General features: G+C 44.8%; 1 protein-coding gene across 4 annotated transcripts in view; it reads left to right on the top strand.

Moving 5' to 3' along the window:
• The window catches only part of arhgap46b (Rho GTPase activating protein 46b), a 167,235-nt gene that overhangs the window by 118,000 nt on the left and 31,317 nt on the right, over positions 1-17,918 (top strand). For all 4 annotated transcript variants that reach the window (XM_068048576.1, XM_068048577.1, XM_068048579.1 and 1 more), the window contains one exon: positions 8,943-10,275. In XM_068048576.1, the coding sequence (XP_067904677.1) occupies positions 8,943-10,275 (1,333 nt within the window). The remainder of the gene's footprint in view (positions 1-8,942; positions 10,276-17,918) is intronic.

The following is a 17,918-nucleotide window of genomic DNA, read 5'->3' as shown; positions in this document are numbered from 1 at the left end:
CCTTCGGAATGCTGACAGGGGAAGGGAGGGAAGATGCGTTTGGTAGTGGCATCACGCTGGAGGTGGCGGAAATGGCGGAGGATGATCCTTTGGATATGGAGGCTGATGGGGTGGAAAGTGAGGACAAGGGGAACCCTGTCACGGTTCTGGGAGGGAAGGGAAGGGTTGAGGGCAGAGGTACAGGAAATGGGCCGGACACGGTTGAGGGCCCTGTCAACAACAGTAGGGGGGAATCCTCGGTTGAGGAAAAAGGAGGTCATACCAGAAGCACCGTCATGGAAGACGGTAATGATCTGGAGCTCGCTGCCTACGAGGGTGGTGGAAGTGGAGACAATGATTTCAGAAGAAATTTGGATGGGCGCTTGAAGGAAATAAACTTGCAGGGCCACAGGGATCGAGTGGGGGAATGGGAGCGACTGGATTTCTCCACGGAGAGCTAGCATGGACTCGATAGGCCAGATGGCCTCCTCTTATGCCGTAAATGACTCCGACTCCTTAAGAATTGCCTCATTTACATTGCTGTTCTGTGGCCTGACTCAGGGCTGCCATCAACAGCAGCACAGCAACAAGCTGCATTTATATAGTGTCCTTACCGAAGTAAGTCATCCCAAGGCACTTCACAGGAGCATTTATCAAACAAAATATGACACCGAGCCACATAAGGAGATATTAAGACAGGTAACCAAAAACTTGGCCAATGGGCAGGCGTTCAGCAGCATCTTAACGGAGGAGAGAGACGGAGAGGCTTGGGAAGGAATTCCAGAGCTTCAAGGCAAGGCATCTGATTCCCAGCTGCCATTGGTGAAACAATTAAAGTCAGGGATCTAAATTCGGCACACAACAAAAATAAATGTACAACGAGACAGACTAGCGCACTGAAGGGCACTGGGTTCGAGTGTCGGGGTTGTGGGCTAGGGGTTCTCTCAGACAGTAGTCTTGCACTCTTGGCAGTATGGTCCTCCAACGAATTAAGGAAATGATTCTTAAATTGGAGTTTGCATTTTGCATCACCGCTGGGGCCGGACCTGCAGTACTTCTGTTTAAATTAAGGAGTGGAGACATTGAAAGCCAAAATAAATAGATTTTTTTTGTTGGAATTTAACTTCAAGAGTTGTTTGGCGTTTGAATTGTTTCTCTGTGAGCAATCAGACCCACACCCCCCTCGAGAGAAAGGGCAAAATAGTGGAAGTTCATTGGCAAAGTCACATAGTTTATCCTTTATCACAGCTTCAAATCCATTTAATTTAATCAGAAGGAATTTAACCCTTTTTTTTTTAAAAGCACATGGTGACACATTGCCTGAGGGAAGAGCAAACTCTCGGAGGCAGGCAGCAGACACTCGACATGTGTGCACAGGTCTGCACTGAGCCTCGCTGCAACATGCTAAAGAAACTTTATTTTTCAAGTGGAATTGAGAGCTGCTTTGATCCATTCGAAGCTTTTCAGAATCAGTGGGGAGATCAAGAGGTTTTTTGTTCTAACTGCAGCCAGCCATTTGAAGAGGTGGTCACTGGTTTCATCAGTTGGTGATCAGAATCTGCGGGATCGTTTTTCTCCACCCAGCCCATGCCCCAGATGTTCAGTAGGTTTGTAACGTGGGTCAGTCTCCTAATTAGAGAATACTGTCACTGCGCTCACTTTTCGTGTCTGTGTGTGGGTGCGTGTGTGTAATGGGATCAGTGTGGTATCCAGGTAGTCAGTGAGTATGGGGGGGGAGGCGGGGGGCGTGTTTCTCCTCCTACCCACCCCACAGGTGGTTTCCAGTGTAAATGCTGACGAGCAAATGATTCATTTACCCGACAATTACTGAGGGTGCAGTTTGTTTCAGATTTGTCTGGCTGTACTATTAGATTGATAGGATTTTGTGCTGGAACAAGATTGCCTACCTCCCCTTCCCACCCAAAGCTGTAAATAATTTTTTTCCCCCCAGGCAGAGATATAGTCTCATTGTACTTGAAAGACATGCGATCCTGTGTTTCTGAGGAAAGCGTTCCAGTATCTGTGTGTGCCTTGGGGAACGGGAGGGTTGTTGCTGTATTATTAATGCTTCAGCTTCTGCAGTGGCTCCTAGGCTTTTTTGATGCTGTACTATCCCAGGTTTGTTTGCTGTGTTAGCCGTGGCCAGGTTGATGGTTTTAGATACTAGATGACTAGGGATCGAAGCCACTATCCATTGATCCTTGCTGGAAAATGTCCCAGTGTACTTGTTGCAGGAGGACAGAATGACGTTTATGATCTGCTCAATCTGCCAATAGTTGCTGTCTAAACTTGCACAATAAGAATGATCACTTGGGTCAAGTGCAACCAAGCCCCTGGGACCATATTCCAACATGAGTTGGTGCGATAAAGAGCTTCTTTCTGTGCAGTTGTTGCCCTTGTAGAATAAATGGGGGCTGATTTTTATAATACCAGAGGTTAAGATTATTCTACTATGCTTGAAGGTTTTCTGTAATTTAAGAACAGTGACAATTAGTTCCTCATTCCTCAGCTGTTTTTCTTTAATGCTTCAAAACAGTTGGTCAAAGATATCCTTTAGTCATATAGTTTAGAATGTGTTTTTTTTTCTTTCACTCTGGTTTTTCTAACCTCCCGTCTTCTCCTCTTCCCACCATCACCCAAACCAGTGGTCTCCTGGAGTTTACACCAATCCACGCTTTTATCCGCTCTCAGATGGGGGGATATTACAGACAAAATGTCTGCTCGCAGCCTGCATCCGAGCAGCAGATTTAAATCATTAAGCATGCTTAAGGGTACAGATGCATTCCTTTACAATTAGGATTAGATGGCAATTCAAATGACTAAATTGCCGTTAAATTTTCTCAGTGAATTTTTGTACCTTTGCAGCCTGGCTTCTATCTGCAGATTTCCTGTTTCATTTCCACGACTATAGGTGAAACATGCAAAACACCTAAGGAACATTTATCTCTTTATTTTGACTTTGGTTTTGTGGCTCAAAGGCAACAAGTTTGGCGTGCCATAATTATTCAACTTGACCAGTACATCCAAGGTTAATCTTAATCTCCCAGAAAAGGAGCCGGAATGGGTGGATCAAAAAATAACGCCAACTCTTAAATGCAGGGCTCTTGGGAAATGTGTTTTGTGTGTGCGTGCACTTTGCACTCTGAGACACACGAAGACATGAAAGCACTTAATATTCTAAACAGTTCAAATTTGCAGCCAAAGGAAATGGTCACAGTTGGGATGGGATATTTAGCCAGTTTGCTGATTGTGGCATTTTGTGGGGAAACCTGTTTAATTTTGGTCGCTGTGGTTTCAAGTAAAATTTGAACAGCTTCATGTTTATTGCATTTTTGGTAACTTTCAGTTCTGCTCCATATTATATAATGGAAAGTATTTGGTATTTGATTTTGATTTAGTTTTACATTGAAGCAGTGCAGCCCCAGTGGGAGAAGCCCAAAGCACACAACAGCTGATGGAATGTAAGCGAGCGGTTCAGGGAATACAGTGCAGAATGCAGCGTGACCTATCTGTTTTATGGTTTATGATATTAAAGGTGCCGTATAAATGCAGGTGGTTACTGTTGTCTTTGGAATACATGCATTTCAAGAGCTAACTATGATTAAAAATCGTAAAGTAGTCATGTCTGAGTAATGCATTAATTATCTCTGTACCAATTATTTCATACAATAATTCTGTTAATCTGTCTGGCCACTCTATAACCATAGGAGAGAAAAAGTTCGGTTATTGATCCCCTTGTGACATGGATCGGTTATTGGTTGGGAGAGAGACAGAGCAGGGATGAAGGGAATATGCCCTGATTGGTGGGATGTGACAAGTGTGTTTCCTAAAGATCTGTACTGGGGTCTCAGCTTTTCACTATATGTATTAATGGCTTGGATGAAGGAATATAGAGTTGTATATTCAGGTTTGCAGATGAGACAAAGTTGGGAGGCACAGTGAGTTTTGTTGATGGGAGCAGGACGTTACAACGAGTCATAGACCGAGTAGACAAAACTATGGCAGATAGAGTTCAATGTAGGGAAATGTGAGGTCATTCACTTTGGATCCAAGAATGACACATCCGAATATTTTCTAAATGAGCAAAGATTAAGAGTTTTGGAGGAGGAAATGGATTTGTTTCAAGGTGGCATTGGAATTGAAAAGTGAGGATGTGATGCGGAAGCTGTGCAGTATCTTGCTCAGAGTTCATCTGCAGTGCTGTGTTCAGTTTTGGACACCAAATTTCAGGAAATATAATTGACCTTGGAGGGAAATACAGTGCACTTTCACCAGAATGATTAAAAGGTTAAATGGTTAAATCCATGAGGACAGATTTCATACACTTGGCTTGCACTCGTTTGAGTTTTGATGGTTGAGGCCTGGTCAGATAGAGGTGTTTTGTAATAAAGTAATTCAATACGGTAGGTACAGAGAAACTATTCCTCTGGTGGTAGAATCAAAAACAAGAGGGTGTCATCTAAAAATGCGCGAGGTCATTGAGGAGGGAATGTTCTGATGGTGAAATGTTACAAAGGAAGACAGACCCATCTGTTCTTGGCACAAATCCAACACGTGCTGCTTTTTTTTTTTGCTGTTTTGCAGAGCACAGGCTAGAATTCTTCCCAATTTCAGATACAAAACTGAGCAGTGGTCTGTTTTGTTTGAGATGAAAGGGTTGGGGGGGGACTGCGAAGGATTCGATGGAAGCTGCATTTACGGTGTTGGGGAGGATATGGCATAATAAGTTGAACAGTGTAGCAGAATTATTCACTGGTGTGCAATGTGAAGATGCAACTAAGCAAAGGTCAGGTGCCCAGGAACCATGGAGGCAATTAGGGCTCCAAACCTTAACTAGTGAAGCGCCACAGGGATCAGTGCTGGGGACTCAACTATTTACAATCTATAGTAATGACTTGGATGAAGCAACCAACAGTATTGTAGCCAAATTTCCTGACGATACCATGATAGGTAGGAAAGCAAGTTGTTAGAATATGAAGAATCTGCAAAGGGATATGGATAGGTTAAGTGAGTGGGCAAAAATTTGGCAGATGAAATTACCTTATTGAGTTTTTCGAGAAGGTGACCAAACAGGTGGATGAGGGTAAAGCCGTGGATGTGGTGTATATGGATTTCAGTAAGGCGTTTGATAAGGTTCCCCACGGTAGGCGATTGCAGAAAATACGGAAGTATGGGGTTGAAGGTGATTTAGAGCTTTGGATCAGAAATTGGCTAGCTGAAAGAAGACAGAGGGTGGTGGTTGATGGCAAATGTTCATCCTGGAGTTTAGTTACTAGTGGTGTACCGCAAGGATCTGTTTTGGGGCCACTGCTGTTTGTCATTTTCATAAATGACCTGGATGAGGGTGTAGAAGGGTGGGTTAGTAAATTTGCGGATGACACGAAGGTCGGTGGAGTTGTGGATAGTGTCGAAGGGTGTTGTAGGGTACAGAGGGACATAGATAGGCTGCAGAGCTAGGCTGCAGAGCTGGGCTGAGAGATGGCAAATGGAGTTTAATGCGGAGAAGTGTGAGGTGATTCACTTTGGAAGGAGTAACAGCAATGCAGAGTACTGGGCTAATGGGAAGATTCTTGGTAGTGTAGATGAGCAGAGAGATCTTGGTGTCCAGGTACATAAATCCCTGAAAGTTGCTACCCAGGTTAATAGGGCTGTTAAGAAGGCATATGGTGTGTTAGCTTTTATTAGTAGGGGGATCGAGTTTCGGAGCCACGAGGTCGTGGTGCAGCTGTACAAAACTCTGGTGAGGCCGCACCTTGAGTATTGCGTGCAGTTCTGGTCACCGCATTATAGGAAGGATGTGGAAGCTTTGGAAAGGGTGCAGAGGAGATTTACTAGGATGTTGCCTGGTATGGAAGGAAGGTCTTACAAGGAAAGGCTGAGGGACTTGGGGTTGTTTTCGTTAGAGAGAAGGAGGAGGAGAGGTGACTTAATAGAGACATGCAAGATAATCAGAGGGTGAGATAGGGTGGATAGTGAGAGTCTTTTTCCTCGGATGATGATGGCAAACACGAGGGGACATAGCTTTAAGTTGAGGGGTGAAAGATATAGGACAGATGTCAGAGGTAGTTTCTTTACGCAGAGAGTAGTCGGGGCGTGGAACGCCCTGCCTGCAACAGTAGTAGACTCGCCAACTTTAAGGGCATTTAAGTGGTCATTGGATAGACATATGGATGAAAATGGAATAGTGTAGGTCAGATGATCGGCGCAACATCGAGGGCCGAAGGGCCTGTACTGCGCTGTAATGTTCTAATGTTCCAGTGAAATATAATGTAGGAAAATGTGAGGTTGTCCACTTTGACAGGAAGAATAGAAAAGCAGAATAATATGTAAATGGAGAGTGTGCGCAGAATGCTGTAGAGGGGGACCTGTGCGTCCTTGTACATGAATCACAGAAGTCAGCATGCATGTAGGTACAGCAAGTAATTAGGAAAATATATATAAAAAGTAGCGAAGTCTTGCTGCATCTGTACAGGGCACAGCTAGAGTACTGCATACAGTTTTGGTCACCTTACTTACGGAGGGATATACTTGCATTGGAAACAGTTCAGAGAAGGTTCACTAGGCTGATTCCTGGGATGAATGGTTTGTCTTATGAGGAAAAGTTGGGCCGATACTCATTGGAGTTTAGAAGATTGAGAGGTGATCTTAATGAAGCTATAAGATTCTGAGGGGGCTTGACTGGGTAGATGCTGAGAGGATGTTTCCCCTCATGGGGGAAATAGAACTAGGGGGCACAGTTTCAAATTAAGGGATCTCCTATTTAAGATGATGAGGAGGAATTTCTTCTCTAAGGGTCGTTAGCATTTGGAATTCTGTACCGCAGAGAGCAGTGGAGGCTGGGTCATTGAATATATTCAAGGCTGAGTTAGACAGATTTTTGATTGACAAGGAAGTCGAGGGTTATAGGGTGTAGGTAGGAAAGTGGAGTTGAGGCCACAATCAGATCAGCCATGATCTTATTGATTGGTGGAGCAGGCTCGAGGGGCCGAGTGGCCTCCTCTTGCTCTTAGATTATGTAAACTGCAAATGATCCAGAGTCTGAAGATTGGTGAATTTAGACCCACATCAGTTAAGTAACCATGCTGTAATGTGGTGGGGTGAAGCAAAGTTAATGACAGTTTGAACTGATTTGCTTTTCCAGCCTCCCGAGTCTGATTAGTTACACAGTTAAAATGGTTATTGAAACTGGCAAAACAATCCTGATAGGCCCATTCTTCTGAGTTTCTTTTATTTTCTGCTGTCTGAATGTCTTCTTAAAGGTTCTGTCTCTTAATGTCCTGTACTGTGTATTAATGCATATTGCTTTGTCCTTTCTCCTCACCCACCCTCCCTCCCTCCCCACTTCTTTAATTTTGGTCTTCCCATCCCCAATTTTCATCACTCTACCACTCGGGGCTGTGCTTTAAGCAGCCTAGCTCTTCTCCTTTAAGATGCTCCTCAAAACCTACCTCTTTGCCCAAGTTTTTGGTCACTTGTCCTAATATCTGACGTCAGCTGTGGCTCATTTGATAGCACTCTCTCCTCTGAGTTACAAAGTTCCGGGTTCCAGTCTCACTCTGGGGCTTGAGTGCAAAAATCAAGGCTGAAGCTCCAGCACGGTACTGAGGGAGTGCTGCACTGTCGGAGGTGCCATCTTTCAGATGATACGTTATGCCCCATCTGCCTGCTCAGGTGGATGTAAAAGAGCCCATGGCATTATTTCAAAGAAGAGCAGGGGAGTTCTCCCCAGTGTCCTGGCCAATATTTATACCTCAATCAACATCACAAAAACAGATTATCTGGTCATTATCATATTGTGGGAGCTTGCTGTGTGCATACTAGCTGGCTGTGTTTCCTACATTACAACAGTGACTACACTTCAAAAAGTACTTTGGCTGTAAAGGGCTTTGAGATGTCCTGTGGTCGTGAAAGGTGCTATATAAATGCAAGTCTTTTTTTCTTATGTGGCTGTGTGTCACATTTTCTCAATGCTCCTGTGATGTACCTTGGGACATTTTACTATGTTAAATACGCCATATAAATGCAAGTTGCTGTTGCATCAATTTTCTGCCGATACTCCATGTTGACCAGGAGTGGGTGATAGTCATTGATACATCCTCCCAGGAATACTGTGAAATCCGAGATTGACTCACTGGCAGGCGAATGTAATTTGTCGTGGGATTAACACTCATTTTCGGCAACCTCCAGAATTAAACTATTTGCTGTCTTCCGCCCCCCACCCCCCCACCACCCCCCGAGATCACCTTGGTCTCCTGCCTCCCTCCCCTCCCTGTCAACATGATTTCAGCTCTGTAGCTCGGGTGGGAAGCTCAAGTGTGCTCATAAACCAAATTTACTGAAGTGGATGTTAACTAAATTCCTCTTTCTCCCACTCATCCACAACAGCAGAAGCTGATGATCAATGTGCGTGGTACTGAAGCAGTTCTTCTTATGGGTCGTCAGCTGTATAAATGTCAAGCTAAAAGTGCAGTTTTAATGCAGAGAGAAACTTTATTTCTTGAGTTACGGATCTTGTATCCTCAGGAATGTACTTGTAGATTGGATTCACTCTTGTAGGTGTAAGATCCCAGATCTGTTTACAGTTCTTGGAAAGCAAAGCAATTTGTTAATCATATGATAATGAATTCATGAATATAATTGACACATTAGACTAATCCTTTCCTTCAGAAAAATAGGCACTGCCAGTAGACAAAGAGTCATTGGATCACATACTGATTCCTAAGATATTTTTATCTATTTATAACTTTAGCATTTTAATGTGGATTATTAATCAGTAGAAGCCATGGAATCCGATATGCACTTCCTGTTAATGGTTTAGATCCCATAAAAGTGTCTCACTTGTATGGCCACTTTCAGATGATATAGTAATGATGTATATTTTAATTTATAGTTCCTTTTTGTGTTTTTAACATCAGTAGAGTGAGCATGTAATGCTAACACAATCTTTGTTTTTTTTCCCTCAGGTCCAACTCCCCATGGCAGCCAGCCCCAGGCACAAAGGCAGCAATGCTGGTAAAAGTTGATAGTGGAACAAGCTCAGTCTCTTCACATGCCTCAATACCCCAGCAACAGGATTCTCCACCAGGCACCATCCAGAAGCCCCATTCAACCAAAGCTTCAGGTCAGATACAAGCACATCAGGCTGGCTGTTTCCCGTTAGGGGGTAAAATTGCATCGTCCTCTCTTGAATCCAAGCCATCGCTGCATTTAAAAAAGACAGAAAATGGGGGCTTCTGCCTCGTGTTAACGAATGGCCCTTCATACCAGAGTCCCCAAAAGGCTCAACCAGGTCAAACACAGCCTTTATCCCCCAAGTGTGCCTCTTCGGCCCCTATTTACGATGAGCCTCCAATTGAGTCACCAATCTACGATGAGCCACCGATGGAGGTGGATCCAGGGAGTGTTTCTCGCAACGAATCGCCCTCGGCCCAAAAGGCAGCTGGCCAGGGCTCTCAAAAAGGGCTTCAGCCCACCAAGCTGCTTCAGAGTCCTGGCTTCCAACCTCAAGCTGTAATGAAACACATTAGAAAGCCATCCAACACCGAGTACAGCCCAGCAGGTAGAGAGTACATCAAGCAAATGGTAAATATCGATCCATCTTCAAAGCAGCCAGTTTCTTCGAATGGGACTTGTGACAGCTCAAACAGAAATCACGCGGGCCCCTTGCTGGCCAAGGACAGCAACAAGCAGCAGTGGAAGATTCTGGATATGAACTCCTTGAAGGGCAGCGAACTACACAGTCGCCAAAGCAGCATGCAGTCTCAGGAGTACCCGACCTCTGTGATCAGCCACCAGGATTCTGGGTACTCAACGGGTCCTTCTCCCAGTCTGAGGAGGAGAAAAGGGAGGAAAACCATGGCAGGCCAGGCCAGGCCGGGCTCACTGGGCAGCAGCAGTGAGCTGAACGTTTTGAATGAGAAGCTGATGGCGGAGATGCGGGCAGTGGTCAATCGGACAGCTGTGATCAGGGGTAGCCAGGCGAGTCTGAACGCCGACATAGCCGAGAACTGCATCTTGGCTGATATTCACAAAATCCGACTGCAGTCAGAAGGCCGACATTTTCGGCAGTATGCAAACCGTGGGTCAAAGGATGACATTGCAACCAGCAATAGATCTCTGCACAAATTGGGCTCTGAAATACGAGCTTCGGTTGACAGCGAATTATCAACGCGACAGGAAGTTGTCCGCCAGAAAAGAACATTTGAAAAGGTGGATTTTTCCAGTAATTCATTGGAAAGAAGCTTAACGAGTCAGATTAGCCTGTCTTTACCAAGTCCCGTTCGGAACCCACCACAGGTAAGAGAACATCTGCAACGAGCCCCTGTGTGCTTGAGATTAAATATTGGAAGCTGGACGTTTGTTGTAAAGCCTGGCTTGGGTATAAAATTAAAACCTGACCCAGGCCCGACCCAACAACAGCTAACCAGGGCCCGAGTCCTTTAATTTTTTTTTTAAATACCCGACCCAAAATTAACAAACATTAATGAAACCGAAAAAAATCGTGGATTAAAACGAAAACCATATGAAACAGAAGAGTACAGACCAGCCCGACCCGATCTGAGCCCGAATGCTGGACGCAGAATACAGACCAGACCCGAACCGAACCCGATACATGTAGTCGGGCTTGGTCGGGTTCGAGTCGGGTAGCCAGGCTTCAGTTGGATACACAGTTCCACCGCAGTACTGAGGCACTGCTGCACGGGCTGAGGTGCCATCTTTCTGATGAGATGTTAAACCCCGTCTGCCCTCTCAGGTGGACATAAAAGATCCCACGGTCACTATTTCAATGAAGAGCAGGGGAGTTCTCCCTGTGTCCTGGCTAGTAATTATCCCCAACTAACATCAGCTTATCTGATCATTGTTGCATTGCCATTTGTGGGACCTTGCTGTGCACAAATTGGCTGCTGCGATCCTACATTAAGATCGTGGCTACAGTTCAAAAGTACTTCATTGGCTGCAAAATGCTTCGAAATGTCTTGAGGTTGTGAAAGGCCTTGTATAAATGCAAGTCCCTTCTTGAGCACTCACCTGTTGAGTCAAAGTCTGAGTTCAAGCCCCTCTCCAGAGACTGGGGGACATAATCCAGGCCGTCACTTCAGTGCTTCAGGGTGGAAGAGTCAGTTACTAGGGGACATAGGTTTAAGGTGCGAGGGGCAAAGTTTAGAGGGGATGTGCGAGGCAAGTTTTTTTTACACAGAGGGTGGTGAGTGCCTGGAACATGCTGCCAGGGGAGGTGGTGGAAGCAGATACGATAGCGACGTTTAAGAGACATCTTGACAAATATATGAATAGGATGGGAATAGAGGGATATGGGCCCCGGAAGTGCAGAAGGTGTTAGTTTAGGCAGGCATCAAGATGGGCGCAGGCTTGGAGGGCCGAATGGCCTGTTCCTGTGCTGTACTGTTCTTTGCAGTACTAAGAGAGTGCAACACTGTTCGAGTTAGTTGAGATATTAAATCAAGACCCTGTCTCTCTGTTCAGTGGAACACAAAAGATCCCTGGGCACTATTTGAGAAAGAGCAGTGAGTTCTCCTGATATCCTGACCAACATTTATCCCTTAACCAACATCATCAGAAATAGATGAACTGCCTATTTATCATACTTGCTATTTGTGGGACTTTACTGTGCATACATTGGCTGTCATATTTCTCTATATAACAACAGTGACTGCACTTAATTAAAAACAAGAAATGCTGGAACCACTCAGCAGGTCTGGCAGCATCTGTGAAAAAAGAAGCAGAGTTAACGTTTCGGGTCAGTGACCCTTCTTCGGAACTGACAAATATTAGAAAAGTCACAGGTTATAAGCAAGTGAGGTGGGGGTGGGGCAAGAGATAACAAAGGAGGTGTAGATTGGACCAGGCCACATAGCTGACCAAAAGGTCACGGAGCAAAGGCAAACAATATGTTAATGGTGTGTTGAAAGACAAAGCATTAGTACAGATTAGGTGTTAATGCACTGAATATTGAACAGCAGCAAGTGCAAACCTGAAAAAAACAGTTTGTAAGGAAACTGAACAAACTAAGATGAAATGAAATAAATGCAAAAAAAAATTGTAAAAAATGTAAAAATGAATGTATAAAAAAAGAAGAAAAAATAACTAAAAATGAAAGTAAAATGGGGGGGGCTGTCATGCTCCTGAAATTATTGAACTCAGTGTTCAGTCCAGCAGGCTGTAGTGTGCCTAATCGGTAGATGAGATGCTGTTCCTCGAGCTTGCGTTGATGTTCACTGGAACACTGCAGCAATCCCAGGACAGAGATGTGAGCATGAGAGCAGGGGGGAAGTGTTGAAATGGCAAGCAACCGGAAGCTCAGGGTCCTGCTTGCACTTAATTAATTGGCTGTGAAGTGCTTTGGCACATCTCAAGGATGTGAAAGGCTCTACCTAAGTGCAAGTCCTTAATTTTCCCCTTTCATTCCATTTCAGTTTGTAGCAATAGGCACCATCAATTTGTGACAACTTTTAAAATATCTTTAAAAGTTAACAGCTAACAGCCATTTAATTCCAAGCACTGTGACAGCATCAAGCTTGGCTGTGACAGTCTTGTTGTGAAATAGTCGCCCTTTCACACTGCCTTCCCAGGTGGTGCCATTATAAGAGATGCTTCTCCACATAGAAGGAAAATTGCACTCCAAGCGTCTGTACTTGCCTAGTAAGTGACAGACGAGTGGCTCAGCTTTTTTGCAATTAAACAGTCAGACATCCATTGGTTATTTTGTTTTACTTTTCTCTCTTTGGCCCACTATCCCTTTGTTTTCCCAGTCTCTTTCCTCACGACACTGATTTATGTTAGCTCATGGTCACACTGCCTCCGGCAATGCTCTGATGCCTTGCATGTTTACATGTGCTCCTGGCTGCTGAAGCTATTCGACTGTGGACATCATTGACAACTAAGCTCAGTCTGGGCTTCCCTGCAGACCCTGTGTACACACTTCTCAATAATACACACTGGACAGCAATCAGGAACGGGAGTCTTAGATGCCCCAACCCCCTGATATACTCAGTGACACGCACGCCCCCTGTGAGTAGCCCAGATATTGCCTAGGCTGAGAGCTCTAACACAGCACAGGCCTCCAGTGGAGCCTGGGAATCTGTGTGGCTCGGTATTCCACCAAAGATTGCTTTTCCCCCCAAATCAGTCCTGTTCTCTTTGACTTATGAGGGGATATGCATTAACGGTCCCCAGGGCAGGTGCAGAGGCATTGCAATTCCGGGAGGGAGGGAAATCAGCGAGGCCCTTGCCCCTGACCAGTAACCCCTACTACAAATGTTCACATGCTGATCAAGGACATTAGCCTTGTCTCTGATCCCCTCATGGTAAATAGCTTGTGGACACTGTTAACACTCGGCATAACCGCTAATTGGAACCTTTGGAGAATGCTTGGCACTTGTGTACTGGAAGGAATTGAGGCCTTTGGAAAAGAACACAGCTCAGAAACAGGATTCAGTCCGTGAACTGTGAACTTGCTTTCTAATTTCTGTAATGTTTTATATATTAAATAAAATTGAATACTACAATCCAATAACACTTAAGTTTACACATCCCTTTACCGTGCTGTCAAAACGATTTTGTACCTTTTCACATAGTGAATTTTTTTCAAAGTGCGCTGACTGTTATGTAGGCAGACAGCAATTATTCTGCAGCAGCAGTGTTCTGCAAACAACCGTAAAATGAACTGCACTCCCCCAACAGAGGAAATAGTCAGTTTTTCTCTCCTCTCTCCTCTCCTTTTTCCACCCCTCTCCTTTTTCCACCCCTCTCCTTTTTCCACCCCTCTCCTTTTTCCACCCCTCTCCTTTTTCCACCCCTCTCCTTTATCCACCCCTCTCCTTTATCCACCCCTCTCCTTTATCCACCCCTCTCCTTTATCCACCCCTCTCCTTTATCCACCCCTCTCCTTTATCCACCCCTCTCCTTTATCCACCCCTCTCCTTTATCCACCCCTCTCCTTTATCCACCCCTCTCCTTTATCCACCCCTCTCCTTTATCCACCCCTCCCTCTACAAATCCTTTAATTATTTTTAAAAACCTAAATTGGATCATCCCTTAATCTTCCACATTCCAGGGAATACAAGCTTGGTTTATGCAACCTATCCTCATAAATGTAACCTTTTTAACACTGGTATCATTCTGGTGAATCAGTGCTGCACCACCTCCACGGACAGTATATCCTTCTGAGGTGTGGTTCCCAAAATTGAAAGCATAAATGGGGTCTAACCAGAGTTTCATATAACTGTAACCTAACTTCCACAAAGAGGACTTGTCGATGATCGTGCTTATGTGATGGTGCGGCATTCCTGCTTGGTGGTAGAGGTCATGAGTTGGCACATGGCACCAAACAAAACCGCGACCTGTTAGTTACCATGACAGTACTATTGGTGTTCCTATAGATGGGGCCAGGTTTCTATGTTTGACCTCAGCACATGTACTAAGAGATTTGAGGGTGGGGGGTGAATGGATGGTAATTACACTTGGGAGCACGCAATTTCATTACAGACCATACTATTTCTCATGTCTCTTTATCCACACGTTCTCATTGGGACCCCAGTGGTGAAGTGCGGCATGTTATTACATTACCCGTACGTGTAAAGGTTCCAAAGTATCTTTAGTGTAAAGTGGGTAGCAGCTGAACCATTTACCACTGTCTGACTTCCAATTCAAAACCTGGAGTGCACGACACCTGATGCCATAAGCTTGCAATAAAAACAGAAAATGCTGGAAATACTCAGCAGGTCATGCAGTGTCCGTGGAGAGAGAAACAGACTTAACGTTTCAGCTCGACGAACTTGCTGATAAAAGGTCATTGACCCAAAACGTTAACTTTGTTTCTCTCTCCGCAGATGCTGCCTGACCGGCTGAGTATTTCCAACATTGTCTGTTTTTATTTCAGATTTCCAGCCTCTGCAGTATTTTGTTTTTGTATTTGACCACAAAGTTGTACTTGCAGATTGAATGTCCCTATCTGTGCTTTACTTCTCTAATTTTAATAAATAACTAAAAGCAGGCGATAGGTAAAGGGAACATTCGAATATAATGACAGTTGTGACCACTCAATTCATTTGTCAGAATTTCAGTGAGACTGTTGAATTTGGATAAGACACCTTGTTCCTAGTTTTATTTATATTTTTCTTGTCTCAGTTCATTCCACTCATTTTCTTGATAAAACCAAAATACTAGCTAAAATTTTGATCATAATTCACTGGGTCCTACTGCACTGTTCTGAATACCTGCGTGACTTCTGGAATTTCCAGTCATATGTCCTAAATTACCCGTGTGCAGTATTGGGAGTTCTAATGGTCCCCAGTTGCCCCTTTATTTCTGTAATTACCCTACATCCTGACTTGGTCTACTTGTGGCTGACTTTCATTGCTCAGACGAGGGTTTGTTTTGCCTTTCCCACCCTGATTCTTTCACAGTACAGTTCCATAGGAGTAGAGATCTTCCAGAGCCCATGCAAGCAGCCATTTTTCACACGTGAATCTAAGCATTGAGTATCGGCAAGCAGTTTGACTGTGGAGTTTATCACAGCCGAGTTCAGACTCGTCCTCACCCGATTCCGGTAAATTTGCCCTCTCAAGGAGGGATCATTGTGAGCCATTGCGAGCAGGAGCATTGCCTGTTTTTTAATCCCCCTCCCTGCCTTACTCCAGCAAAGGCATGTTGAGACCACTTGTCGGGCCCCAGCTGAGATAAAATAAGTCAGCACAGAGAGAATCAAAAGCTGGGGTCTTCTGGCTTCTAAAGGTCTTTACCGTCTTTCCCAGCTGAACTTTTCAGGGAGCTACCATGTGTGATCCTGAACCCAACTGGCTCTACCCTACGAAAGCTCCCAGTGGAGGGCAAATTTTCCTGATGCTTCATGATGGGCCAGTTAGCATAGCATGGGAACCCAGATGGATCGCTGCATACCCAGTTGGTTGAAAAAAAACAATGTTTAGAGGGGGAAGGAACAGCAATGAATGGGTGAGCAGAAATGTTCATTTCCTAAGAATAACGTGACTTTATTTAAAAACAAAATTTAACGCTGTGAAAACCCAGTCAGAATTAGGCTGAAGGGAGCAGCTGGAGCTGAATCAGATTGAAAGCAAACACAATTTAAAATTATTTGCTGTGCGCTGTTTGTGGTCTGTTAATTAGGATGACTTTGACCCTAGTCACTGATTTCATAGCTCTTCAGGGAAGCGAGAGAGACAAAGTTCATTCCTGGCAGGAAGAATTCCAAGGGAAGTTAGAAAAAGATGCCCTTGCACTGTAGGTGACTAGAATGTGCAATTCTCTGTCGCAAACTGTAGCAGCACAAATGATTAGTTCTTTAAAAGGGAATTCGATAGCTGCTTGCAGAATAGCTAAGGATTCAGAGCGTGAACAGAATTAGACTTGGTGGCTTGTGTAGAGTAAAGCACCAGTGTAGACTTGATACGTTAAACTGAGACCTAGTCTGCCCTCCCATGTGGACGTAGAAGATCCCAGGGGACTATTTCAAAGAAAAGTCGGGGAGTTATCCCCAGTTTCCTGGCCAATATTTATCTCTCAATCAACATCACAAAAAAAATAATAATCTGGTCATTATCAAACGGCTGCTTGTGGGATCCTGCTGTGTACAAATTGGCTGTTGCATTCCTACATTACAATAGTGACTACACTTCAGAAGTACTTAATTGACCATAAATCACTTTGGGGCATCTTTGAAAAGTGCTATATCCATGCAAATCTTTTTAATGTTTCTGTGGTGTACCATTCTCAGACTCTAGGAGGTTTTTTTTCTAAGTTTAAAGATGAGAGTGACCAAAATATTTTGCATCATTGAATGCAAGTTTTTTTTTCTTATCCAATTTTCTCTTCCATCTCCTCCTCCTCCTCCTCTTCTTTCTTTTTTTCTTTTTCCTTTTTTTCTTCTTTGGCCTCCTTGTCTTGAGAGACAATGGGTAAGCGCCTGGAGGTGGTCAGTGGTTTGTGAAGCAGCGCCTGGAGTGGCTATAAAGGCCAATTCTAGAGTGACAGGCTCTTCCACAGGTGCTGCAGATAAAATTGCCAGGGGTGTTACACAGTTGGCTCTCCCCTTGCGCTTCTGTCTTTTTTCCTGCCAACTGCTAAGCCTCTTCGACTCGCCACTCTTTAGCCCCGCCTTTATGGCTGTCCGCCAGCTCTGGCGATCGCTGGCAACTGACTCCCACGACTTGTGATCCATGTCACAGGACTTCATGTCTCATTTGCAGACGTCTTTAAAGCAGAGACATGGATGGCTGGTGGGTCTGATACCAGTGACGAGCTCGCTGTACAATGTGTCCTTGGGGATCCTGCCATCTTCCATGCGGCTCACATGGCCAAGCCATCTCCAGCGCCGCTGGCTTAGTAGGGTGTATATGCTGGGGATGTTGGCCACCTCAAGGACTTCTGTGTTGGAGATACGATCCCGCCACCTGCTGCCAAGGATTCTCCGGAGACAGCGAAGATGGAATGAATTGAGACGTCGCTCTTGGCTGACATACATTATTTAGAGATACAGCACTGAAACAGGCCCTTCGGCCCACCGAGTCTGTGCCGACCATCAACCACCCATGTATACTAATCCTACACTAATTCCATATTCCTACCACATCCCCACCTGTCCCTATATTTCCCTACCACCTACCTATACTGGGGGCAATTTATAATGGCCAATTTACCTATCAACCTGCAAGTCTTTGGCATGTGGGAGGAAACCGGAGCACCCGGAGAAAACCCACGCAGACACAGGGAGAACTTGCAAACTCCACACAGACAGTACCCAGAATTGAACCCGGGTCCCTGGAGCTGTGAGGCTGCGGTGCTAACCACTGCGCCACTGTGCCGCCCAAATTGTCCAGGCCTCGCTGCCATAGAGCAAGGTACTGAGGATACAGGCTTGTTGCACTCGGACTTTTGTGTTCAATGTCAGTGAGCCATTTTCCCAC

The sequence above is a fragment of the Heterodontus francisci genome, chromosome 16 (genome assembly GCF_036365525.1).
Source record: "Heterodontus francisci isolate sHetFra1 chromosome 16, sHetFra1.hap1, whole genome shotgun sequence".
In the NCBI taxonomy this organism is placed as follows: domain Eukaryota; kingdom Metazoa; phylum Chordata; class Chondrichthyes; order Heterodontiformes; family Heterodontidae; genus Heterodontus; species Heterodontus francisci.
Note: the sequence above shows the minus strand (reverse complement) of the source record. Positions and strands in the feature narration are given on the sequence as shown.